Genomic DNA, 26,267 nt, shown 5'->3' with positions numbered 1-26,267 from the left:
ACCAGACTCGGAGTGGGTGGTGGGACCAGAGTTCTGTAGCTCGCCCATGGGCTGTGGTAGCCATCTTCCAGCGTCAGCTGTGCCTACACATTCCACCCTAACATCATCCTGTGTGTGGCCACACATCCCACAGTCCCATTGCCCTGTGGGTCAAGTACTGAGCCCTTCCCTATGAAATACCTGTCCAGCTCCCTCCCCTGAATCCCCATTGCCCAAATGGATGCAGGTTAGTGCTTCTATATTTCTGTGCCTGGTTTTAAAATGGGAAGAGCATAAAAGCAGTCTGTTGTGGGTGGCTTTCAGAGGCAATTAAAGCAGCTAAGTGGCTCTAATTACAAGGGGCTGCTGTGGGCTCCTTAGGTATAACAGCACCATTTTCTTCAGCGCAGTGGTTATCATATACTTAATCATGTTCAATTCATATCAGGCCCCTGCATATTTCCAGCTGCCTTTTCCTTTGGCAGTGAGGACAAAGCTCATTATTTTTCTTTCATTGCACTTCATTAAGCCTAGTGAGGGGCTAGAGGACTGTTGAATACTTTGAATATGGATTATCTTTGCTCAGATTTGAGCCTGGTTCAGTGGCTAATGCAAGCCAGAGGTTTCCAAACCCATCAGTTGTAGGGAATTTTAGAAGCTGTGGCATGAGAAATAAGAATGAAGAAATAAGTCCTTATTTTTTCCCCCTTGACGTGTTAAAAAATATATCAAAAATGTTTTGGGCCCACATTGAGACCAAGGAGTGAGTTTAAATGTATTCCCTTGCTTCAGGGTAGCAGAACAGGGAACTCGCCCTTCTACAGCTCTGCAGCCTGGTCCCAGATGAGGCTTTGGGTGCTGGCCTCAAGCAGCTGGCTAAGAGCTGGATTTCACACATTCCATAAACAGCAGGCTGCCAAAACTCCTCCAATGTAATGGGAGTTTTGGGCCATGCAATGTGTTTTGGGCCAAGTGGAGCATCAGTGGCAGAGGTCTCCTCTCCAGCAGGGGTTGTGAGGAACAGTGTGGGGTAGGCTCTGGAGAAGCCTGTGGTTTGAGGGGTGTGTCCTGTGAGCACCACCTCTTCCTCAAACTGAGAAAATTCAGGGAAAATTTTTTGACAAAACAGAAACAGATCATATTTCAAGAACCTTCTATTGCAGCAAACTGATAAAGCACAGTTTATCAGCAGGTTCATAACAGCTTCTAAGTGGAAGTAGCTCTCCTAGCCAGTGTGCATGTGAGGAGGAAGAGAGATCACAGAATCACAGAATATTCTGAGTTGGAAGGGACCTACAAGGATCACAGAGTCTGGTTCTTAGGTGAATGGCCCAAATAGGGATTGAACCCACAACACTGGCATTATTAACACCATGCTCTAACCAACTAAGCTAGTCCAATAAACCTCCACCATAATCCCACACTGACACTATGAGTTCAGAACAAGTTTACTGCCATGAAAGAACAGGTGTTGCAGATTTTGTATGGGATAGATGTAAGAAGCAGTTAATACTGCCTGTTGTAGTCACTTTAGATAGTGCTTTCTGTCTGCACTTTTAACATTGCTAGACCCCCATTAGCTGTGATGACATTTTTAAAAGTTGACCCCGATGATCACTCATCTCTTTGAAGCCTTCCAGGCTGAGGTGGCTGCAAAGCAGAGTTACTTGTTACATGGCAGCAGCTGGGATGAGTCCCTGTTCTGTCACCCCACTCGGTGATGGGCAGGCAGCTATGCCCTCAGCCATGGCCCTGTGGCTCATCCTCCTGCTGACTCCCACTTTGACTGCGCATGAGAGATGTGTGAGGCTAAAGCCTTTTGGCTGTGCACATGGAAATATTATGTGCTGTCTTTGTACTTTTTTTCTGGAAATACAGAAGTTACTGTGGCATGCCATAGAACAACTGACGCTGGTAGTTGTCAGCAAAAGGATCTGCTGGGCTCTCAGCTGTTGTGCAGCCTCTAATTCTGAACTAAATTGCTTGGTGATCCAGACTGGCCATGCAGCCTGTTTGCAGTTTTGTTGGCATAGCAAGTTATAGGAGCGATGGCAAGTCTGGAGTGATGTGCTCATAGACTGCCTGGGGAGAAGAATTTGGGTACAACAGCTGCCAAAACAGGGACCTGCAAGGTAAAATCAGAGGATGGATCTGAGCAGAAGAGAAAGCCACATCTGGCTTATTCATATGTGGAGTCTGGGATATGAGATGTACAAATAAGGTAATGTGCATACACGAGGTACGAGACCTGCTGCGGCACTTGTCTGGGAAACAGTCAATGAATGCAGTCACAAACAGTTCTGGGATGTGAGAAGAGCAGGACTGGGCATGTGATTGATCAAACAGCTGTTGCTGAAATTAGCATTTAGGGTGTTAAAAATCAAAGACAGCCTGTCTTGGAAGTCAATTTGTTTGTTAATTTGCTCTTATTTTGGGGAAAGTAAATCTGTTGCTCACCAGGTCCTTTATAAACCTAATGTCCTTTGGTGTTCTTGAAAGACAGGCTTCATTCTGCATTCTTTAACTGTGGGAAGGATGGGTGAGATGAAACAGTCACCTGTCCCTGAAGAGACACAAGGAAGCAGTAAAGGAGGAGTTCAGGCTGTTGGGAGAAGGTATGGGCAAAGAACTTGCTGCATAAGAGGCAGTTCAATGCATGCTGTGTATGTCTGGTAGGCACAGGAGAGAGAAATACTCTTATTCAGTGTCATCAAGTATTACAAAGAAATTACATCTTTTTGTGTGTGTAAGGACTGTAAGGAGCTGACAGAAAATCCTGCCTGTAGGACCTTCCTACTGGATCCTTATTCTTCATACTTAAGGTTTTTTCTTTCTAAGAAAGCTTTCCTTTTTAGAGGCAAGTGAAGAGCAGCCATCTCCTTTGGATCAGGCTGACCTGCTTTGTGAGAAGCAAACGAGCACAAAGCAAAGCTGAGGATGGTAGTGAGCACAGTGTGTCCCTGCCTGCCTGTGGGCTGCTGCTGCTGCTGGAGGCTGTTCTGGCACAGCAGTGGCTGTGTGAGGGAATGGGGTTGGCAGTGAGACTGTTCTGTTCCCCGTGTCACTGCCAAATGCAGGAAGGTCTTAAACAAAACATGACATGCAGGAGAGGCCACTGGTGTGGGCGCTTTTGTAGCATCAGTTCCTCCAGGTTTGGTGTTTCCTCCCAGTCCTTTTGAGAATTTCCAGGTTGTGCTTTGGAGTCAGTGAGGTGTGGGATGTACAGCCAGATTTGGATGGGCTTATCAAAACAACTTCTACAGGACTGAGCGTGAGGATTGTGACTAGTCCAATTTGCAGACTCTCAGTTTGTTAAACATCAAAAAAACCCAAGGAGTGAGAGCAGCATGGGTGTGAGGGGACAGCTGGTCAGCTGGAGACACTGCAGTGCTCCAGCAGGGCCGGAATAGCTTGTTAGTGCTGCATTGAGCTGAAACAATCTTCAGCCTCCTTTCATCAATACTCTGTGAATATACAACTCAGTAGGTTACAGCTGGCATGTGATCCTAGAAAACTTACTTTCTGCTTCATTTCCTCAATGCAAAAGAAATAATTTTTCTTGGGAAGAGCTGCTGTTTGATTTATCTGCTCAGTGGCCCAGGCATTTGAGACCATGCTGCTATAAACCTGTATATAGATGTTCATTTTTGCTCCAGCCCAGTGTACAGTACCTTATTCCAAGGGCTGTACAACCACGAGGGAGGGTTCTCATAGGTTGTACAGCTGCTCAGGAGGGGCTCCATTGCCCACTGCCAGCCCTGGAGCCAGTGGCTGCACTGAGGTCTGGCCACACTCTTAAACGTGTAGCTCTGTGCAAAGCTAAGCAGTTAAAACCATTTCCCACTGGTGAAGGCATGTCATGCCTTTAAGTTGTAATCTCTTGTTCCATAGAAAAAGTCAATGCACATTTCCCGGCTGAAAGATTTTGCTTCAATAAAGCTGAAACAGGCATTCCAGCTGTACATTCTGAGTATCTGAGGTAGATTTATGTCAAAACTACCCCCTTTCTTCTAACAAGTCTTCACAATAGAAAATGGAAATTATCCTTTCAGTTCACAAAGTTGTTTCGATGTGACCAGAATAATTAATTTGATTTTCACAAGGTATGACTGAAACTATTAAGAAAAAATATATTGACCTTTTAGGCTAGGACTAGAGCCCACAGTAACTGAAGTTTGTCTCTTTCTCCAGTCCTTGGCACAGACCCAAGGAAGCTGCCTGGGAAGGGCCAAAGACTGAGATTGTCCTTAAGTGAAGCTGCCACCCAAGTCCAAGCTGCCCTTTCCTTGTGAGCTCCTCCCTCCCACCAACTGCCCATCCTTGCTCCCTCTGAAGGTCTGGCTGCAAGTCTTGTGGCAGAATGGATTATGGCTCATGGTTTTTTCTCTACAGCCTTTAGAGATTTTTATCTTGGGGGAGTTTCGTGAGTTAGCCTGGAAGAACTGGCCAGGATCCCTTGGCACTGCTAATTGCCAGTCTAAGCCCAGTGGGTGAGGAACCACCCCTGCATGTTGTCATGGCTTTTATGCCTTTGTTAATATTCCAGATGCACAGTTTGGAAATGGATCCTCATGGGTCCCGTTCTGATCCTCAGTGAGTGGATCCTGCAGACTTATGGCAGAACTGCAAATTTTAGGTGTAAAAAGATCAGGTTTCACAGTTGTTTTATAAGGACCCTTTTGGGAAATCAATTGCTGGTGCTGTGGCTGAGTTATGTGATTTCCCTTGGGTGAAGCTCTACAAAGATTTGATAAAACTGTTAGCAGTTTCATTAGCCAGCAGATTCCCAAAAGGCTGATCATCCAGCAGAGCATCAAATTACTGTCTGAAGTGATACAGGACAGATTAGGCCACAGCTTTTAATGCTTTGAGAAACTCAGATAAATCACTGTCAGGGTAAGTCATCATCTTCAGTCATGTTGAGAGCCTGAAGACTGGTTACAAGTGGAGACGGGTCTGGAATCATCAAGCTGGGCCACAGTAAGCTTGAAATGCCCAGGGACATCACTTAGCACAGTGGTTAATGCCTAAATGCTGTGACCTCAGGGTCTGTAAGGAAGCAGCTGGCAATTCAAAAGGTTATACAAGGCTTTGGGAATAAACTGCTGCTGCTCCTTAATTTTCTAAGAATGTAAATAGCAATAGGTGATGTTGGTATTTCACCCCATGTTTCAGACAGCAATTTCATTCTTACCCAGGGGGATATCAGTAATGCTGAAACACAAACTACATCCTAATTTGGGGGATTTTGAATAGTCAAGTGAAATTGAACCAAGATTTAAAATTCTTCTCATTCCAATTTGCCCAAATATTGCCTAATCAAACCAAATCCTCAGACTTTGCCCATATTCAATCAATATCATCAAATACTTGTGTCCTGAGCTCCTGCACTTGATCTGTGACCTCTGACAGCTCTTTAGCTACAGTCATGCTCTGTTAGGGCTTTCCTGTGAATCCTTTTCCTTAGTCTGCTTTGTGCTGCTTTATATATCTGCCCTTCTATAACCTCACTGCCTCAGTAGTGCTTCATGACAGCAGCTGCTTTATGGCTTCCATCCCTGTCTACCCACCAGGATTTGTCCCACTGACTACCTCTCCCAGGGTCTCCTGGTGCTGTTCTGCACACTCCATTGAACAGTTCTTTGAGCCACCTGCAAGATCCAGCTTTGCTGCTGCTTCTCTCAAAGTGATGAATCTCAGAAAAACAGCAAATTCGTTTTACAAGTGTGTTGCCATGGCAATGCCACATCTGGATCTTGTGCCTGTTTGTACCTGAACCTGTACAGGTACATCCTGTAACTGAGAGTCTGGAATCAGAGAGCAGACTGATTTTGATGGAACAGGGCAATAAGTCATAAAGCACATTCTGAACACGTCCTGCACCTTTTCTGGGTCTGTCGCTGGCCTGCCAGCTGAGAGTCATGACCCAGCTTTCTGTAGGCTAAAATACATAAATTACTAAACCAAATGGAAGAGAGTCAGTGAATCTCTGGATATCTTATCTCAAGGTGCTGGCAAAAAAATGTCACAGTGTGGACTGGAAGGGCTACAAACCTTAACAGGATTCATACCTAGCACAACAAATTCCTGACTGCAGGGCACAATCCCACACATTACAGAGCTCAGCTGGGCTTCTCTGAGATTCTGGTGTGTTTTGTGTGATAAAAAAGAATCTTTTCAGCAGGTTGTCTACCTGCTCCATTTGTCATTTCGATCCCAAACCTCTGTGATGACAGAAGTAATTTGTTCTGTTCCTGCTGAGTGAGCCCCTCGCTGACTCCAGGGTTTGTGTCACAGTGATATTGGCTGTGGCAAACGTGATCAGCCAAGTCTGTTGAGCATAGTGCAGAGAGAGAATGTGAGAATTGATTGAGGGAAAGTCTGCAGGGCTTTGCAAGGAAGGAGGGTCCCAAAGGAGCCTCAGCCTCAGAAATGTGAATAGCGGTTTGTGTGTGTGGCTGCTGCCCTGGCAGCATCAGCCTCCTCTGGTTATCTGGGGTTTGTGGCTGGTAGCCCCAGCCCGGGGCTGTGGATTCCAGGCCTGGGTCACCACCCCCAGCCCTTGCCAATGCACTCTCGAAACATCTACTTTTGTGCTGATGCTTCTCACCAACACCTGGAATGTTTTCATTGCTGTCGGAGCATTTAGCACAGACACTTCCATGTCCTGTGTGTAAGCTCTGGGAATTTGGCTGTGCAGAAAACAGAAAAAAAGTCATACTGTCCAAGATGCTGATTAGTAACAGATGGAGCAAGGTGGTGGCCAGAGCTTCAGGGCTGTTTTTGCCTTCACTTGGCCTGCTTTTTTGTGGCAAAAAGACACTACAACAAACAAAAAATCCTTAACCAAATTCTTACACAGAAGTAGTTTCTTTTATTTTTGTTTCACACACATGGGGACATTTTCAGTGTTCTTGCAAATTTGGCTGGCTGCTTATGCTTGTAACTGCCTTGCTCTCCAGCAGCTCCAGATGCTCAGCACTGGTTCCAGAAGTCCCTGCCCAGCATGGGTCAAAGCAGCACTATGGGTCAGGGGACAGAAAGGCATCCTTTGTGCAGGGCTGCTTGTTTTGCTTCAGGTTGACTCATGCAAATGTTCCAGTGATTCAGTAAGAGACGATATTTGGTTATGGAGACATGCTGTGCTGGGTCTGAGGTTCAGCAATTCAGGTGCTGTTGTTGATAATTGAACTTTTGTAACTAATAACCACTTCCATTCAGGGTTCTCAAGGTTTTTGAGTATTATCCTGTTAAGCTGGCAGGAGAAGAGGTTTGTAAAACTGCCAGATACAAAATCCTCTGCTCAGCATGGGAGAAGTTTGGATGTAATTCAGGACCACTTTGCTTCAGATGGACTATAATTAAAATTTCATAATACCTTCTAGAGGTGAGATTTATGTGCAAAACAGGTACACAGGCACATAAAACCTTTTTGGCCAGTATTGGAGGTGCTGAAAAGAGACAGCCTGTTCCCAAACAGATTTTTTTTTGATCTTTCATGGGGCTAAGTTCTGTGAAATTTTAGCAAAACACAAACAATAAGAATACCATTCACTTCAAATGGATCAGGATTAGAGCTAAAGACAGGAATAGCTGTGTAAATGTCTAAGCTACTTTTATAAAATTAGGTGCATTTCTCTGTGTTTTGTCCTCAGTTAGCACCTTTGGAGGTCCTGGGATGTCAGGGGTTTTTTTTCTCCCTTGTTTCTTTTTTCTCTTGTATTTGTCCCTTGTTACGCAGTGTACCCATTCCAGAGTGATTGTAATCACCCAAACCAAATCACTAAGAAGTCATTGGAGAGAAACATTTCCAAATTAGATTGTTTGGTTCCCAAATTACATCTTCCTCTTCTTCCCCACAACTAATTTCAGGACAGATGCAATTGAGGCCATGATCTATTGATGACCAGAGGAGATGTGAGCCCTCCAAGAAACTGCCTGTGTTTGATTAATGCCTGAGTCTGTCCAACCTAAGGAGAAGGTCCTTAATTTAAACAGCAGCAGAAAATTTTAAAAATGTAGGAATTTGTAGTCTGCATTGAAAACCTCTTACACAGGGAACCTCTCATCGAGTTCTGTATTTCTTTTCAAACTGTGACTGTTAGAAAAGAGATAATACAATCTCAAACTTTTATTTCTTCCTCTTTTTCAGTTACCTCCTTTCAGGCGTTTCTTCCAAGCTGAGAGCCTAGGTACAATGGTAATTTTTGAAGAAGAATAGTTATGATGATGACTGCAGCCCTGGTGGCATTGTTCCTCCTTGAGATTCATCAGTATTAAAGAAATGAATAACATTACCTTAAAAAATGTGTTCTGGAATCAGGTGAGGCTGCTTCATCAAGCAAAGCCTTTAGGGTGGTTTGACTCAGGCACTTTTCTTTCCCTAGCACATACTTCCATGCACAAAGGAACTCCATTCTCAATGATTCAGTCCTTTGGAATGGCTTTTTCTGTCGTTCAGAACATTTTTTTTTTCCTTTATTGTTACTTCCAGGACAGTGAATGGTTCAGCACTTGCCAGTGGGTCTGGCTGAGCTGTGTTCCTTCTGCCGAACAGGGAACACATGAAGATGTTCTTGTCTCTTGTTTATTTTAGCTGAGTGAGGTCGACCTTTTTTCTTCTTTTTTTTTAAATTTTATTTTTTTTCACTCACTCTTGTCATTCATATTGCAGAGCAATAATGAAGGACAAAGGCTGTCTCATTATACTTTCACTGCCAAGTAACTCTTCTGGAATGCGTGTGGAATTCTGGAATTGTGTGCTGGGGGAAAAACAACACCAAATAATTTCTGCTTTGCTGATCACTGGCAATTTACAGTATGGACAAGAAATTTAAAATACCAGTAACTTGGAGTTTAAAAAGTTTCAGGGAAGGTTTTAAAGTAGAAAGTGGTTTACTGGAGAAGAGTTTGAGACTGATGGGATGATGGTGTTGGGACTGCAGAGGTGCCTGATGCTGTCACTGACCTGAGGGTCAGCAGAGCAGTGCTGGGGACAGCAGCAGAGAGGACAGGTGCTGGCCATGTGCTCAGGCTGAGCTGCAGGAGGGGTCAGTGCACTCCATTCCTTGGAATTATCCTGGTGGCAGCGGCTCCCAGATGCCCAGGTGGTGAGTGGGGAGTTCAGGCTGTGGTGTCTCAAGCTTCCCAGGCTGCCCTGGGCAGGTGGTGGGCAGAGAGCTGGGTTTGACCTGGCTGTGCACTCTTCTGTCTTGAAAATACTTCTACGCAGTAATTTTTATAAACACCCCCATAATCCCCTATGCCTTTTCCAAATCACCTCATTAAACTACTGGTGGTACTTTGAAAAGGTGCAGTCCCCCCATGCAGGGGGCTGCATCAGGGCAGGGGATAGTGCCACAGCCCTGTATCCTGGTGCCAGCATCAGACCTCTGCAACGGGAGACACACTGAGACCAGAAGCCTGAGACTGAAAAGAAAAAAGGATACTTCCAAAGGATTCTGTAGTTTTTCTAATATCTCTTTGTCTTTAGGACCAGCTCAAACAAATATCTCTTCCTAGACATACATTCAGCTTCTTTTCTTCCCAGCTTTCTTTGAAATCCAAGTGTCACATGGCATCCCTCAAGACCAAGCTGCTGCCACCTGCACTGTGCTGGAGCAGCAGCTCCAAGGCAGCCCACTCACTTTGGGATGGAGCTGCCTGGTGGGAGCTAAGGGACCACCTGGTGCCACAGAGGGAGTGTGGGGCATGGTTTCTGGCACCTGTCCCCAGCTTCTGCTCTGAGCTGGGAAGAACTGCTCTGAGACCACCTCCTGCTATATACCCAAAGCCAAACCCAAGGAGCAGCAGTTTTGGCTCTGATTTTAACTCCTCCCAAGGCTCTCTGGTTCCCTAAACTGACTGCTGATATCATCCACCCGGCTTCCCCCAGCAGCAGGAGACAGGCAACGAGAAGAAAGTCTGGGATGTTATGGAGAGAGGGTAGCAACTGTGTAATTTTACATAACAGCACAATTTTGGGAGGTTTCAGCTGATTGTACCATAATAGCAGCTGGTTTTGTGTGCTTGATGGAGCTGCGGTTGGTCTGTGCTCAGAAATGGGTCAGTGAGAGGAATGAGCTGTTAGGGCCATCCATCAGGGCAACAGTGAAGCAGTGCATTTTACTTTGAGCCCTGCAGTTGGTTTCCATCTCTGTGAAGATGTGCTGAGGAATGAGGTGGTAGGGTTTAGCTGGGAAATGGTCAAAACCCCTTTAACACCAGCTGTGCCCCTGCTGCAGACATCCTGCCAAGCTTCCTCTAGCTACAGCCCTTGTTTGGAACTCGCTTTTGAGCACTGTTGTCACTCTTGCAGCTTGCCAAGGAGCCTTTTGGAGCCCATGGAGTCAGGAGGGCTCTCAGGAGGGGTGCTGATGTGCTGATGTGGCACGGCTGTGTCTCTGGCACATGGAATTAGAAATAATTGCAGGTACAGTAGAGAAGTCATGGTGTATCTGTCAGGTACTTTGTACTGAGCTCCATAAACATAGTGGCCTGGAGCTGACTCTGGCTCTGGGGAGTTCTTCCTCACCAGGTGAGGGACACTCAGCTAACCCAGGCTGCTCTCTAGAAAAGGACACGGTCCATTACAGTGCAGCAGTTGGATCCAAGGCCATGCAGCTCCTCCCCAGTGTTCAACTTCACTGTGAATAATTCAGATGTCAGGCTTCACTGCAGAAAGGCTGGTGTACTGTATTTAAATAAGTAATTTCCAGCTCCTAGGTCAAGCATCGGCACCCTGGTATCCCACATATGTCCTCCATTGTTTGTTCCTTCTGTCTGTCTGCAGCATGAGAATCCAATTACACTCCCTCCAAGAAAGCTCTGAGAATAAAAGCTCAAATACTCTTTCAAGGGAATGGAATTGAGTATCTGGCAGAGAAAGTCTGTGCCCAGCACCCTCCTTCCACATTTTTCCCCACAAAGAGGGATTTTTCTCAGGGAAAAAATGAAAGCCATTGAGACTGGTAAATTTACCACGTTGAGAGTGATAAATGTTATGATTTTGCCTAAAAGTCTGCCCTGAGTAAGTGAAAATACTTTGTAAAAGCTGGATTATAGCTGCAATGGCTCTCATATATCAAGAGGGAGCACACAGTGAATGATGTGAGTGGGATGGAGGGACACATAGGTGGCTCTCATGTTGCTGTGGGCTGAGATCTTTCCCTCCCCAGGAGCCAAACCTTGGCTCACCTGCACAGAAAGGCATCGTGTATAGTGTGGTTTTGAATGGTTACACCTGTCTGAATTACAGAACTGTTGTATCTAATGTATTAATGGGGTATTCACTCTGTTATCACTGAATGGGGTTTATCTATTAAGTCTTATGATCAAGTCCATGAAATGTCCTGGAAAATGCCTGTGCCTGTTTGTCCCACGTTTTCTGAGTCACAAAAGCAGGACTAGTCATTGCAAATGAAGAGGAACACAGTGTCTCAAGTGCATTAAGGCAAATATGAAAAAAGAAAAAGCTGCCGATTCATGGTTTATGAGGATTGTTCAGACTCTTATTTCTTACACACCTTTTGAGTGAAATAAAACTTGAGGGGTTGTTCTATAGCTCTTGCTGTTTCTGCTATTTATCAAACTTGTGTTTAATGTAGAAAAGGTAAATTATGAAACTCTCTAGGGCAGAGAAATTTTGCAAGAAGCTGCATGGTGCATCAAACACATGGAATTGAATTTTCCTCATTTGGATTTGACAATTTCAGCTGTTGAATTTTCTCCCTTTGGACAAGACTTAGGCACTGAAACTTCCTCTCTGCTTCCAGCCACTTTTAGCTCTGAATGGCAAAGCAGAGACACTTTCTTTTTCAATCCAGAAATCTCATTATTGCACCAGCAGACCTTGGTTTAGGCTTTGCCAGGATCCGTGTGCTCCCTGCTTCCTGTGGTACAACTCCCAGCTGGTAGGACAGGGGATTCTGTCAGAAGCTGGATGCTTTCCTGGTGGGTGCTCTGGGCATCAACTCTGTGTGTCCTGAGGGCAGACCCAAAGTGGAGTAGCACTTTATCTGCAGCAGCTCTCACCTCCTTTCCTAATGACATGGGAAGCCCGCACTCAGCATCAGGAGTGGAGCTTAGGGAAGGATGGATGGAGAAGACCAAGAAAAGAAGCCCAAAAATGTACAGTTGAAGTGTGATAGAATATCTGCATTAGGAAATATTTAACACAGTGCTCTGGGGTCCACAGGATTTCTTGTCTGCCCTCTTGTGAAGTTGTATATAGCTCATAAATATGAAATACAGCAGTCTGCAGGGATCTGAGGGGACAATTCTATTCATTTCTTTTAGCTCAATACTCCAGTAATGAAAACATTTTCTGTACATTTTCATGGAAGCAGACAAGGACAAGCATTTGAATGCGTGTAGCCACTGAGCCTATATAACAGCCTGGGAGAAAATCTCCACTGCTATTATGATTTGCCTCATCATTAAATTCTGTCCAGTAAAAGAGATGAATCATGTCTTTAGAACTCATTTCCTTGAAATTAGCTTAAATTCAGGTGCAAGTTCAAGCAGCCTCGACCCTGGATGCTTTTACATGCTGTACAATGAGCATGACTGCTGAATTATCTCACTTCTATCTGTCAGGCAGGAAAAAGACCCTAGAGGGAAGTACAGGAAAGATTCCATGAACCCACTGAGCTCAGGGACTTGTTCCCAACAAGCCCCTTGGCTTCCATGAGCAAAGACAATGAACCATGGCAATGACCTGGGAAAATGCTTGAAATCTGGTGTTATAATGTTCCCAAGGATCTGAATTTTCATAGTATAGCTCTGATGTCTCTGGCCCTCATCAACACTGCTCTTGTTAGATCACATTAGATCTGTTCAGAAGATGGATATACATCTCAACTGCTATTTCAGTAATCTGACATGTATTTTCAAAAGAGCACTAACAAGGAAAAGGCTAAATAAGCTCACAAAAAAGAAAATTTCCAAAAACTTTTGTCTCAAGTAGTGTCAATATGTGAAAGCCAAAAATGTTCCAAAGAAACAAAGGGTGGCACAATTCACCAGGATGATTTGGCAAAAGTACCTTTCTCCCTTGCTTTGTCTGTCTGTCTGAGAGGAGCTAGCACCAAAGCATGATGAACCCCAAAGCCTGCTTTGAGCAGCTCAAAATGTTTGCAAGTGGATAATAACTGCAGCAAACCAGCATGTGATTTGCTGAAGTGTTTGTACCTGCAACAGAATAAATCTGTTCCACAGGAATATGGGATGAGAGTCACCCACCTCTGGCACCTCGGACATCTCACTGCTCTTGGATTTGTGAATGTACAGCCAGTGCTGCTCTGCCCCCTCACCCTCTTGGTGCACAGCAGGGAAGTGGCAGGGAACATGGCAAAGGGGCCATACAGCAAAGGAGCCCAGGGATGGAGTCCTGTGTGTTCCTGCAGCCTCTGCCAGGCTGCTGCAGAGATGCTGGTGGGTGCCTGAACACCCCGGGGCTCAGCGCAGACCCCAGCCCAGCTGGGATGCAGAGAGTGCAGCCAGCCATCCTGGCTGCCCCCCTGTGCATGCTGGGCTGCTGCTCTTATTGTCAGATTGCATTTCACTTTTCTCTCTGTCCTCTGCAGAGGATAGATGAGAGCAGGAAGGGGCTGGGGCCAAGCACTAAGTCCTCAGATATTTTCTACTAAAACTTTGGGACGAAGAGAGAGATGCCACAAAGTAGTGAAGATGCTTCACCCCCATGTAGCTATTGTGCTGGGTGTTCAGAGAACAGCAGAGAGCAGACAGGGCAGTTCATAGCACATCCACCCTCGATCTGTGTTTTGCTGCTCTCTGGATCTGCACATGTCAGACTGTGCTGTTGCCCACGTGTGGGTTGTGATACACCTCAGGAAAAACTGGGAAGAGATCTGCCATTGGCTCCTTCCTGTGCAGTGTGTCATCTGGCAGCTGTGTATATCACAGGGAACACAGGGACCATTCTGCTGCTGAGCAAATCTGCTTCACTGAGTAGTCAGAGATACTTGGAGGGGGAAAAGCAAAGCAGAAGGCAGCCCTTGCTTTTATGTTTCTGCCAAGCTCTGAAAACTCTTCAGAAACAGAAACCCGATGGATTAAGGACTGTGTGGAGAACCAGTAAAGCAGATTCCCAAGGATAAGTTGCAGATTGAAGAAGAACAGTGCCCAAAAGGAAATATTCACTAAGATTTCTTCCTTGGTGCACAGAGAAAGTGTTTGGGGATCTCTGATATTTCAGCCTCTGAATCAGCTTCTCTCTGGGGAACATATGGGACTTAAGGACAGCCGACAGGGAGCCTCTGAGGTGAAGCTGATGCGTCCCCAGCACAGGCAGAAGGACCCATTTATCAACTCTTTTCTCTAGTTTGCAACCATGGCACAGACTTTTAAAATGCAAGTGTGTGTGTTCCGTCCTGCAAACACTGGCTTTAGCAGCTGAACTGGCAGAAGGCACTGACAAGTGTGTGGCTGGACCAGGGCTCTGCTGCCCCAGCCATGAGACAGCACACCTGGTTCCCCTTGCAGCACATGCCCAAGCCCTTCTGGAGAGCAGAGAACCACAACATGAGCAGCTTCTTCTCTGCACTCTACGGCTTCCCTAACCAGTCCTTCTTCCACAGTGACTTGGACCTGGAGGACCTGGGGGACTTTGATAGCGGAGCCAAGTACGAGGGCGAGTCCCAGAGCCGGACGGTGAAGGCACTGCTGATTGTCGCCTACTCTGTGATCATCTGCATCTCACTCTTTGGCAACATCCTGGTGTGCCACGTGGTCATCAAGAACAAGAGGATGCACTCTGCCACCAACCTCTTCATCGTCAATCTGGCCATTGCTGATGTGATGATCACCACCCTGAACACCCCCTTCACACTGGTGAGCTCCATCCAGCCATACCTGCTGGTGTCTGTGTGTGCCTGTCAGCTGTGTGCACTAGGATTGAACGGGCTGGGACCAGGCTGGTATCCAGACTTGCTTTTGCCCCCCTTCCCCTTTTGCCTTCTGGAGAGGGTGCAGTCATGGCCCCCATCCCAAACGCCCCCTGAGCAAGTGGAGATGGGGGCTCATGCCCCCACCTCGCAGTCCATTGCAAGGGTCACTCTGCTGCAGCTTTCCCCCTCTGCATGGGCAAGGCAAGATCTGGGAGCCCTTTTTGCCTGTAGGTGGGGAGGGAAGTGGGGACAAGTTTGACACAAGAAAATCCAACTAATGGCTGGTTTCCTATGGAAACAACATGAACCAGGTCAGTCCCTGTGCAACATCTCAGGGAAGTGCTCAGGCTGCACTCAACAGTGTCGGTCGTGTGTCCCTCCCTCAGCCACTACAGACAGTGCTTCCTGGGGGCTAATCATCCTTTTTTATTTTCAGTGACTAAAAAATATATTATATAAAAGAGCATTAAATGAATGAGGTGGGAAAAAATAAAGATTAATTTCTTGCCCCACTGTCACACACTATAAATGCCATGTAAACAGGACTCGGCTCCTGGATTTGACCCAGCACTGCTGTTCAAAATCCTCCTGCTTCATCCCTGCCCAGAGTGTTCTTCTGCCTGCCAAAAATAGGTCTTGAATTAACTATTTCAATTCACCCTTTCTTAAACTGATGCTCTTTCTTTGGTGGGATTTCCCTACCTTGCTCTGATGGGATTTGCATCCTGTATTTTGTTCAGGGAGAGAGAGCCTGGTGCCCTCTTGTGTGTTCGCACACCAAAAGCTACACACTAGGCATGTGTAATTTAATTTCTATCAGCTGTCTCTGGAACAAGCTTTACACCAGCTCCAGAGATCCAGCACACTGCTCCAGTTCAGTGACAGTCAGTGCTGCAAGAGTCACCCCTACAGGGAAATTAATTAGGTTAATTGAAAACAGATTAGCTAGTCTTGACTAATTTTCTGTGGACATGTGCTTTGAAGTAAATACACTTTACTTCACATTTGCTTAATCTGCAGCAAAATGAGTGACATTAATTTGTAATTAATATTACACAGTCAGGAATAACAAAGGAATGAGTCAATTTGGCACATTCTCCTCTGCAGAGAAGCCATCATTCCTCTCTGGGAACAGGTGAGATGGATTCCATGGATTTCTCTCACTAAGTTTGGCGACTATGCAGCTTTCAGCATCCGCATGCCATGGGATGCACCTAGTGTGCCCTGCAAAGGCTCATTGAGAAGCAGAGCTAAGATTTTTTTTTGTGTTCCAGAAGGGCCATAGTAAACGTACAAATGTACACATGTACACAACATACACAGAGCATTGCTCAAGCCATTGGTTTGCACAGTGCAGTAAATCTCACCTCAATTTGAGACCCTCTTGCACAGTCACTGTTTCCCAAGGAAAAACTGAGGATAAAGCACCTCCAAAGCCTCAGCAAGCTGTATTAAAGCATTTCTTCTGTATTGTGCACCTGGGAAGCCAATTTGCTTCTCTTCAGGTACTGCTCCTCTTAATCTGATGTTGTCTGTTCTTCAGGTGAGGTTTGTGAGCAGCACCTGGGTTTTTGGAAAGCTGATGTGTCACATCAGCCGGTTTGTTCAGTACTGCTCTGTCCATGTATCTGTGCTGACCCTTGCTGCCATTGCACTGGACCGGCACCAGGTATGTTGAAGACACCACCCCTATGTTTGCTAGAAAATAATGTGCTAAATACATAGTTGTTTCCTCTTCAAATCCCAGTACCTGGAAATCTGCACTGTCTTGAGACTCAGGGAACAGAGGGGAGAACTCCAGCTTTTGTGGCAGAAGGCAAAACACCCATGTTTTTTACAGTGACAGTGATGAAATACTGCAACAGGCTGTCCAGAGAGTTTGTAGTTAGTGGGAGTCTCTGTCCTTGGAGATACTGAAAACCTCAGGAGATCAGTGCCAGACAGCCTGGTCCAGCCCTGCTCTGCCTGAGTCATTGAGCTCGTGGGCTCCCTGCCCTCCTCAGCCCTGCCTCAGAGCACAGCCCTACCAGCAGGGTGGGAGGTAAGTGCTGAATTCAAACATCAGCCAGCCCACACGTTCTCTCCACGCAGATTTATGGAAGTCTGTCAGTTCTGACACTTGCGCCATTCCTTGCCTAGGGCTGGAAACAGTAAGAACTATGTTAACTCATCCAGTTCAAGGTAAGAAATTATCTCCTTCTCCAACCCTGATACTTACCAGCCGGGAAGACCTTTCAGGCCAAGCAATGAGTATAGACTGAAGGGTTTCCTTAAATGAAACAGAGTTTGTAATTTATTTGTCTGATGAGTGCTGAGTACTGGGAGGCCAGATCCAGCAAGGTGAGCTCTCAGGCAGGCTGGATTTCTTGCAGTGCTGGAGTCACTGAAACAGTTGCTACGGAAAAGCAACTTCAAGTGATAAATGCTGTGGCTGGATGAAATTCGAAACAAGAACTGGCTCCACCTGGTGTCAGAGAGTCACAGGGACTACCGCACCATAGGTCAGCCACTTTTGTCTTTTTTACCGCAAGAGTTTTGACAGTCTGCCCATTTCATGTGCAGTATTACAGCTCTTGAAATCGAAGCACTTTGACAGTGATTCATTTTAATCAGTATATTCTGGGTTGATTGCAAGGCATGGCTAGGTATCAAGAAGTGTTTGTTTAATTAAGGACAAACAAGACATGGCCTTAAATTCAGTGGAGTGGGTTCCTCAGGGCTGGAATGAGCTAGTACAGCCCAAAGAGATAAAGACAGAAATGAGGAGATGTACTGGACAAAAGAGAAACCAACACTTGCCTCTAAAAATATTGCTAATCCTGAGAAGTACCTCAGCAGACAGACACTCTGGCGGAGCTGCACAACTTGATTAAGTAGGTATTTATAATGGGACTAGAAATGACAAGCATAAAATACTGAAGACTTCATCAGCCAAGTCATCATCTGCATGACATGATAGGTCTATTTTTAATTATTGTTTCATTGCCTAAGGTAATCCTTCATATATATAGTTCATATAGCTCAACAGAGATCTCACTACTGTGGTCTCTGGAGTCCTGCTGAAGAGTCACACAGAATGTTTCTCTGCTCAGGCTCTGGGCCAGCAGTAACACCCAATATGTGCACAACTCCATGCGTTTCCCAGCCCTTGTGCTCTCTAAGTCCTGTAAAGTCTCTCTGCCTTTTAACACTGAAGAGATGTGGAGCTGCTGCTGCATGTCACATGCTACATGGGGCTCAAAGAGTGACCAAGACTCTGTAAATCCTCAGGAGTTGTTGTTCCCTGCAGGTGATCATGCACCCTCTCAAGCCACGCATGTCCCTGGTGAAAGGAGGGATTTGCATCATCATCATCTGGGTTATGGCCAGCTGCTTCTCGCTGCCTCATGCCATTTATCAGACTCTGACAAGGTTTTATATTGGGTAAGAAATTTACGTGTCTTTGTTGTATGACGTTTGCAAAGCCCCAGAGAAGCCAAGGCTATCCATCCATGTTATTAAAGCAGAAAGGGTGGTGAAACAGAGGTTTCATTCCCTTTGCATGGGTGCTGTGTCTGTCACAAAGGGACAATGATAATTACTTCCAGGCTGGTTCATTAGTTGTTTTGGGCTCAGAGATTCAACCATGTAATTTGGGGCAAGTACAGGGGAGAGGGCTTCCTTGTCAGCAGAGGACACAGACGTCAGTATGGTTGATTTCTTTCTTTTCCTGTCGATGTGTTTAAGATAACTTTCATTGGAGACAAAGGTCAAACCTAGGGTAAAATTTTCCATTCAGAGTGGCACCTGTCCATGACACCAAATGAGTTCTGCTACCTATACCTGTATTGAAATTTGTCTGAATGTCTGAGCTGTTTGTCCTCAGATGTGTGCAGCTGGTAGTTCAATTGAGAGCTCTTTCTCTCTGATCTTCAGAAACAAAACCATCCGAATGGTCTGCCTCCCCAGCTTCCCTCCTCCTGCTGATCTTTTCTGGAAGTATTTGGACCTGACTACATTTGTTCTCTTATATGTTCTGCCTTTGCTTGTGATCTCCATCACATACACCATAGTGGCCAAAAAACTCTGGCTGAGGAATGCCATTGGGGACCTCACCATGGAGCAATACTATGCCCATCAGCGGAAGAAGAAGATGACTCTGAAGATGCTGATGGTGGTGGTGGTTGTGTTTGCTGTGTGCTGGTTTCCCCTGAACTGCTATGTGGTGCTGATCTCCTGCAGGGCCATCCACAGCAGCAACGCTCTGTACTTTGCTTTTCACTGGTTCGCCATGAGCAGCACCTGCTACAACCCCTTCATCTACTGCTGGCTGAACGAGAGCTTCCGCACGGAGCTGCGGTCCCTGCTGTGCGTGTGCCGGCGCAGGAGCACGGCTCAGGGCCACGCTCTGCAGCCCATCTCCCCGCTCTTCCGGCACGCCAAGGCTGAGAACTGCCCCTGTGAAAGAAGCAGCGCTTGCCAGAAGGCACAGACACCCTCCCAGAGGAACTCTGCAAGGACGGACATATCCAGCGTGCAGCCGATTGTGGCAGAAAGCTGAGCCCTTCATCTGACAACTGGGCAGCATCACACAGGGATTGCAAAATCATGGGGAAAATGAGTTTGGAAAGGCCTCTGGAGACCATCAAGTCAACCTTCTGCCCACAGCACACAAACTTCAACCTTTGACTGGGTCATTCAGGACCTTGCTCTCTCAGGTGTTAAAATTCTCTAGGGGTGAATTTCCCACTTGTGGGCTCCAGAATGAGGAGGTGTTGAGTGAATTTTTCATTGGAACAGTCAGCAAAAATGAAAATAATTACTTAATTGCACATGGAGCCTTTCATGGTCTAAGCAAATATGGGGAAGCTACATTGATTATACACACACCAGCTGCTCACTGTGGCTTGATGTAAAGCTGTTAGGGCTTTAACTTTGTGAATTGACTTTTTTTTGGCATAAAATCTAAATTATTTTCATTTTCAATAGTATTTTCTTTTTTACCAGTCCTCAAGAACCATATTCTTTGTAGCTTCCCTGCCAGCCTGGCAGCCCTTCCCCACTAGGTCAGCCTGTCTCCCTGTCCTGTAGTTATCCTGTGGGCAGCAGCAACCTTTCAGCAGCTATGGAACTTGTGGTTCTGCCTTTGTCTGAGATAGAATCAGCATTGTGTTGGTTCCATCACAATAGAACAAACCAGACCTGCAGGTTTTCAACCCAACAGGCAGAAGATGGAAGAAGTTTAACCAACCTGTAACTTGTAAACAGTTATGTATTCCCTGCTGAGTTAAACTGAACATCTGACAGTGCTACAACATTCGCCTCAAGCACAGATTCTTGTATTCCAGCTACATCACAGGGTGCACCAGCAGTGCTGGTCCTGGTGCCTCTGGAATGAAAAAGATAGCTGGGATTCCTGGGGATCTGTGTGCCTGACAGCTGGCACCAGCAGCTGCTGCTCTGGGGGCTCACAGCAGAGCCAGCCACCACGTCTGAAAGCTGGGTGAGAAATACTCAGTGTGAGCACATGACCAACTTCAGCCTATGGCTATGAAAAGCTATCAGAGTTGTATTTTCCTCTCTCTCAGAAAGAGTAACCAGTTTCTTTGTGTCCATTCTGCACTGGCTTAGCCTTTGTGATGGTAAAGGTTGAACATCAAAAGACAGTGAAAAGGAAATGAACTTCAGTCTTCCCATGCAAAGTACTCTAAATTACACCTCTATAGCTGAGCATTTCCACCCAGACTGGCAGCATGTCACAGATGCAAACCTGAGTGAAAGGCTGCTTAAATTTGGAAATCAAGATGCTTTGATGGGTGCAAAAATATGTGAACTGAGAATGTATTTGTATTTCAAAAAGAAACTGCGAAGAGGAGGAAAGAGCAAGCAACACTAATCTTGCTTTTTCCTAAATTATTGTGGGAAGGAGGAGGACAACAGCAGCTAGGACAGGGACGGGGACAGGGACAGGCACCTGTCATTACTTGGGACACTGCAAATCCCAGTGGCATTGACAGTACTAAGGCTTCAGGTCTGTGCTCACATCTGAGGCACAGTGATCTCTCTTCACATCTGCAGGAATTACTCTGCTGAGGATATGCCATGGGGAGGAAATGGAATTAGAAACATCTCTTCAGAGAGCAAATATCCATGGCTCAGGTATTGTCTCTGACCAGGTGAGCCTTTGATTTGGTTCCACTGGAGTGGAGTCCTGCCTGGAGCTGGCACAACAGAGGCAGTACCAAAATTTAATTCTGTGTTACAAGTAAATTACGGCATAAACCAGACATTGCTCCTAAGATGGGTGTTTTGCTGTCTGGAGAACTGGGAATCCATGACACTGCAAATAGCATTCCCCTAAATTACTGTCTGGACGTTTCTATAAACAAGATGTCTCTTCTTAAAAAAACAAACCAATCACAAATGCAAATAAACATTGTTACTGTAACTTAATAAAACTTATTCTCATTCAAATCCTCTTCTCTTTACACTGGAAAAAATCATCATTGAGATTAAATAATGCAGTTTGCATGTGTATCCCAAGCCACTCCCAGAGAACTGTCAGACTCCTTATTCTGGGCTAAATAAATCAGTCTGTTCTTGCCCCTCATCCGTCAGCATGCTGGCTCGTAATCCCTCAGCCTTGTGTGAAGGGATGGGTGGTACAAAGGTTAAACCCACAGGCTGCCTGTCTGACCATGGCAGTAGGCAGACATCCCTCACCTGGCTACAGCTCTCCAAGGGACAGTTTGCTCCCAGAGGAAAAGCTGACATTGTTGCCTCATAGCACATCCCATGCTGATCCTTGCGCAGCAGTGCCTTCCTCAGCAGGAGTCTGCAGTCTGGCAATGTTGATCTGCCTTAAAAAACATTTCTTTGAGGTGATTATTTTTGTAAAAAGTCTGGCAAACTTCCTCCAATTACACACAACCTCCCACCGGATGCTCTTGCTTTAATACATGCTCTGTTAAAATATCTGTGTGGTTGTATTACAGTAAGATTTGATCCACCAATGTTCTTTGGGGGGTAACAGTCAAATAAAATAGTGGTCCAGCACCCTCTCTCTCCTCTGGGTTTTGTGTAACTTTTGAGTTATGAAAAGGAGATGATATTCCCTCTTACAAGAAGATTAGCAAGAAAGCATAGACTGCTGCTTGTGGCAGACATAAACCCATGACCAAAACTTTTGTCTCCATGTGTTTTGACTTCTTTCAGCATGAAAAGCCCTTTGCACAAAGAAGTGCTGTGGTTACCCTGGTGGAGATTCAGCCATGGATGTGCCCTGACTATAAATGATGTTTCACTGCCATGTGCTTGCCTGCAGCTCGTGCAGTCAATGGCTGGTCCTAGCAGTACTCTTTGCCTGGCGCCTTGATCCAGGCAGGAGCATGGGATACTTTGTGGTCTCCTTGAATTTAATTGTAATTCTCCAATAAGCACTTCCACGAAGAGAAGCACAGCCTGTTCGATTCCTTATGCATTTCTCCCTGCTGGCAAGCTCAGCCATCCCCTAGCTCCCTTCCCCTTGCTGGGGAACTCATGTTCTCCCTCACCTGACCAAGCAAAGCAAGGGCAAACAGGGCAGGAACCGTGCACAGCAAGTCTTCTACAGCTCTGCCAAATGTGAAAACTGGTAATCAAAGTCAGATTTGTTTGGAAGGGGCTGCTCAGTAACAACACGTGCACTCTGACTGTGCCAGACCCAGGCTTGTTGGGCAAAGCTGCAAGTAGGGCAGCAAGACCTCAGGTGGGTCACCAAAGATGCGACATCAATTTCCAGCTACTCATCTACTAAAAACCAGCAGAATGCCAAATACAGAGCCCTGCAGCTATATTAAAATAACCCTTTAGCTTTCAGAGTGTTAAAATCAGGTGACTACACCAAAAGAAGAAAATATTTTATTGCCCTCTCTCAAGAGCTGTTTCTTATCTCTCCTTTTGAAGAAACTTTCAAAGCAGAATAATGAACCTGCAGCTGTGAATCATTTAACCAGCCCTGATGAGCTTTGTGCAGCTCCACAGAGAGCTCACAGGCTTCTTGAGTCACTTCTGAGTGGTTACAATGAAAGCTGTTAACTGGGTTCACTTCAACATAACCCAAAGCACTGTGGCACCCTCCAAATCCAAACGGCTTTAGTTTGAAAAATAGGGAGATGTGGGAATAGGAATGTGTAAGTCAGAAGAGTGGGAAAGATGTGGAGAGTTCTTCTCACTTTGGCTTTAACTGTGGTAAGAAGACACCTGAGGGTTCGCTCTTCCCCGCAACACACAGTGTTGAACATGACAGAGGGGTCACCTGAACTGATACTCAATTTGGGATTGTTGTGATTGTCAAAGAGTCCAGTGCTCATTGTGCAGGAGGTAAGTTTGCCAGAGAAGTAATTATTAGCTAGCTGAATAACTATTAAGCTGGTAAAACCAAGTTACTTGGTCTGACACTTTACTGCTACTGTAGACTTTGGCCTTTTAAAAAATTTTGATCCCTGACTCAGGGACAGGAATTGCTTCTTCTTGATGATTTTTTTTCATACAAGAGAAGTGTTAACTCACACAGAGCTATTGTTTGCACAGAGACTGGTATTTCAGGAGAAGAAGAGTGGGCCTGGTCTCCTACACATCAAAATGACAAGCCACTCTTTGATTCACAGGAGGATAAAATTCAGCTTTCTCAGGTGGGAAATCCTCTTCTGTGGCATCTGCACTGACCCTTAAATGATCCCAAATTAATTTTAATTTTTAATATCCCTTTGTCATTATGTGGACAAGAGTAATTGGGGTTTGTCTTGACATTCGCCTCACAGAGACCTGGTGTAAAGTGTCTCCCAGGATGTGTGTGGGCAAGGGGCTGGGTGTGAGAGGCTGCCACAAAGAGATGGGAGAGAGGCTTCAAGCACAGGGACATTGCAGGAGCAGGATGGAGCCCAGAGGGGACCGAGCTGCTGGCGGCTTTTGGGAAGCTGAGGACCCGGAGGGTGGCACATGACACAGGCTGTGCCCTGTCCCATCTCTCACCCACTGTAAATCCAAAGGCCAGGAAGAGCAGAGTCTATTTTTCAGCTGGAATGTGTCACACTGAGGTCCTGTCATTGCTGAAGGTCTTGTGATCCTTTATAAGATATGCATTGCCAACAAGGCTTGATGTCTCCAGTGGTTTCTTAATTCCTGGAGGTTTGCTTTGCTTTGTCCCGGAATGTGAGGTGTGGAACCGACTTCCCACATGAGAAAGTGCCCCGTCTCTGCCCACGCAAACACGCTGTAACCGGGATGTATCCTGTGGATATATCCCAGCTCACTCGGCCGCTCCCGTGCCAAATGAAGTTTGGAGTTCAATAACACGGTCAGCACTTGTCACACCGCCACAAGCGGTCCCGGGGAACCCAGAGTTGAGGTCCCGATGTCTAATGACCGGGAAGCGCCACAACAGCGTCGTTAAATGCAGAAAGTGACCCGGGAGAGGGCACGGGGGAAAGAGGGAACGGCGGGAGCCGGGGAAGGGCACGGGGGGGGACGGGGAGAGGGAACGGCGGGAGCCGCCAGGGGGCGCTGCGGTACCGGCACGCCGTGAGGGCGGACAGCCTGCCCCGCAGCGCCCCCTAGCGGCCCGCGGTTCACGCCTCGGCCGGATGCGGCGCCCGAGGGGGAAAAGGCCCCGAGGGAGAAAAGGCCCCGGGACTACCGGGACGGGGAGGGCCCGCGAGGGGTGCCCGTGACCCGGGATGGGCCGCCAGGTTGGTCCCCAGCCGCTCACGCCGGCAGTGGCACGCAGCCGTCACTGATTGCCCAGCTTGGCAGTCCTGGCGTGCTCTCGAGTCAGTGGGGGTTTTTCAGAGAATTTGAAAAATCAAAATGTTTTTCAGGGTTTGAGAAACACCGTACAGACTTGGCCAGTGGTCTGAGCTCCTCAGTCATCTGCTACAGGAGACAAGAACGGGATCTGTGACAGAATGTGTGTGCATGTGCCCACCTGTCCCTGGGGGTTCACCTACTATTCCAGAGGTCCCAAGTGCCCATAAACCAGGCACCCTGCTCATTTGGGATAAGGCACAGTGACACTGCACCTTGCTCAGTTAGCATGTGCCACAGTGACACTGATCATGCCAGTGCTGGTGCTGCTGGTCTGGAGCTGTGCTGCTGCCTTGGCAGGGACTCCTTGAGCCTCAGACACAGCAACAGCCGAGGACTTTGGTGTCTCAGCTGACAGAACACAGTCAAATGAACAAGATAAGGGAGCCTGAGCTCAAGCTTCAGTCACTGCCCTGAGCTCTGGGCTCCTGAGAGTGGCATCACAGACTGGCCAAGGAAAGGCAGCAGCTGTGTGCCCAGCACCTCCCTGACAGACCCAAGCTGCCAGCCTGGAAGGGGGCTGGGGGGCTGCAGGGGGACTGTGCCAGGGCTGTGGCACTCACAGCCGCACAAATATCAGTAGAAGGTGGAACTGCCCAGACCCTGGCTGAACCCCAAGTAAGCACAGACCCCCACACTTGGAACCATTTCCACAGAGAGGCTGTGGGCAGAGATGTGACTCATAGCACACACTGGGATGGAGAGCTCTGAGCAAATGAACAAATCAAACACTTGCAAACAAGCCCCTTTGAGTGCCACTGCCACATTCCTGTTGAGGCTCAGGACATTTCAGGATCCACTCCAAAATCTTTCGTTATTCATGTGTCTAAAAATAGGTCTCGATGGCTTGCAGTGGTCAGCCAGAGCAGACTAGCCAAAATACCTCTGATACACTGAAGTTAAATCTTCAGACTCTTCCAAAAGAGACCAAGGAGGTGACAGATTTCCGGTGAAGCTGAACCAAATGTTGGGGTGTCAGTTTTCATCCTCTGACATAATGTCTCTCCTTTCCAGCTGATGATTTGTGAGTAATAATATTGCACTTAATGTACATGAAAGCCCACAGCTGAAAAACACTTGCCCCGGGAAAGTTAAACAGATGAATCCCACAGATACTTCTCCCAGTCATTAATGTCTCCCAGAATATCATCACTGCTCTGAAGGCTAGTTTGAACAACTTGTTATCTTTTTTCTCCATTTCTGCTCATGACTCAGCATCCTGTCTTTTGTTCACTATTCTCCTGAGTCTCCTGAGGTAGTAGAATCAGTCTGTCAATAAACCACTATAAATCATTACTTGTTTCCATGGCTTTCAGGGAAGCAATAAAACCTTTCCTTGGCTGTGTAACTGAGTTCATCGAACCAGTGGTACTGCAGCCAAGCACAGGTTTTCTGGAGATGCCCCAGAGCGTCGCACAGCCGGTCAGCCTAGTGGGATCAGGCACCGGAGGACCCAGACAGACCAGCAGGTGTCACTCAGTCTGAGGCAGTTTTAACCTAATCCTGTAGAGCATCACGCACTGAGTAGCCGTGGCCGTGAACTAAAGGTTATTTATT

General features: G+C 46.5%; 1 protein-coding gene across 1 annotated transcript; it reads left to right on the top strand.

Moving 5' to 3' along the window:
- The first annotated feature begins 14,424 nt into the window (after window positions 1-14,424).
- On the top strand, window positions 14,425-19,428 carry LOC134050082 (G-protein coupled receptor 83-like). The gene is made up of 4 exons (XM_062502931.1): window positions 14,425-14,832; window positions 16,432-16,557; window positions 18,178-18,311; window positions 18,804-19,428. Exons 1-4 carry the CDS (start codon window positions 14,455-14,457, stop codon window positions 19,426-19,428), a joined length of 1,263 nt encoding a protein of 420 aa, XP_062358915.1. The 5' UTR covers window positions 14,425-14,454.
- Window positions 19,429-26,267: the final 6,839 nt, after the last annotated feature.

The sequence above is a fragment of the Cinclus cinclus genome, chromosome 15 (genome assembly GCF_963662255.1).
Source record: "Cinclus cinclus chromosome 15, bCinCin1.1, whole genome shotgun sequence".
Taxonomy (NCBI): domain Eukaryota; kingdom Metazoa; phylum Chordata; class Aves; order Passeriformes; family Cinclidae; genus Cinclus; species Cinclus cinclus.
Note: the sequence above shows the minus strand (reverse complement) of the source record. Positions and strands in the feature narration are given on the sequence as shown.

Coding starts and splice junctions, on each gene's coding strand:
- LOC134050082 (XM_062502931.1), top strand. CDS start 14,455: ATGAGACAGCACACCTGGTTCCCCTTGCAGCACATGCCCAAGCCCTTC. Junction 14,833..16,431: donor TGAACACCCCCTTCACACTG/GTGAGCTCCATC, acceptor TCTGTTCTTCAG/GTGAGGTTTGTGAGCAGCAC. Junction 18,312..18,803: donor CTGACAAGGTTTTATATTGG/GTAAGAAATTTA, acceptor TCTGATCTTCAG/AAACAAAACCATCCGAATGG.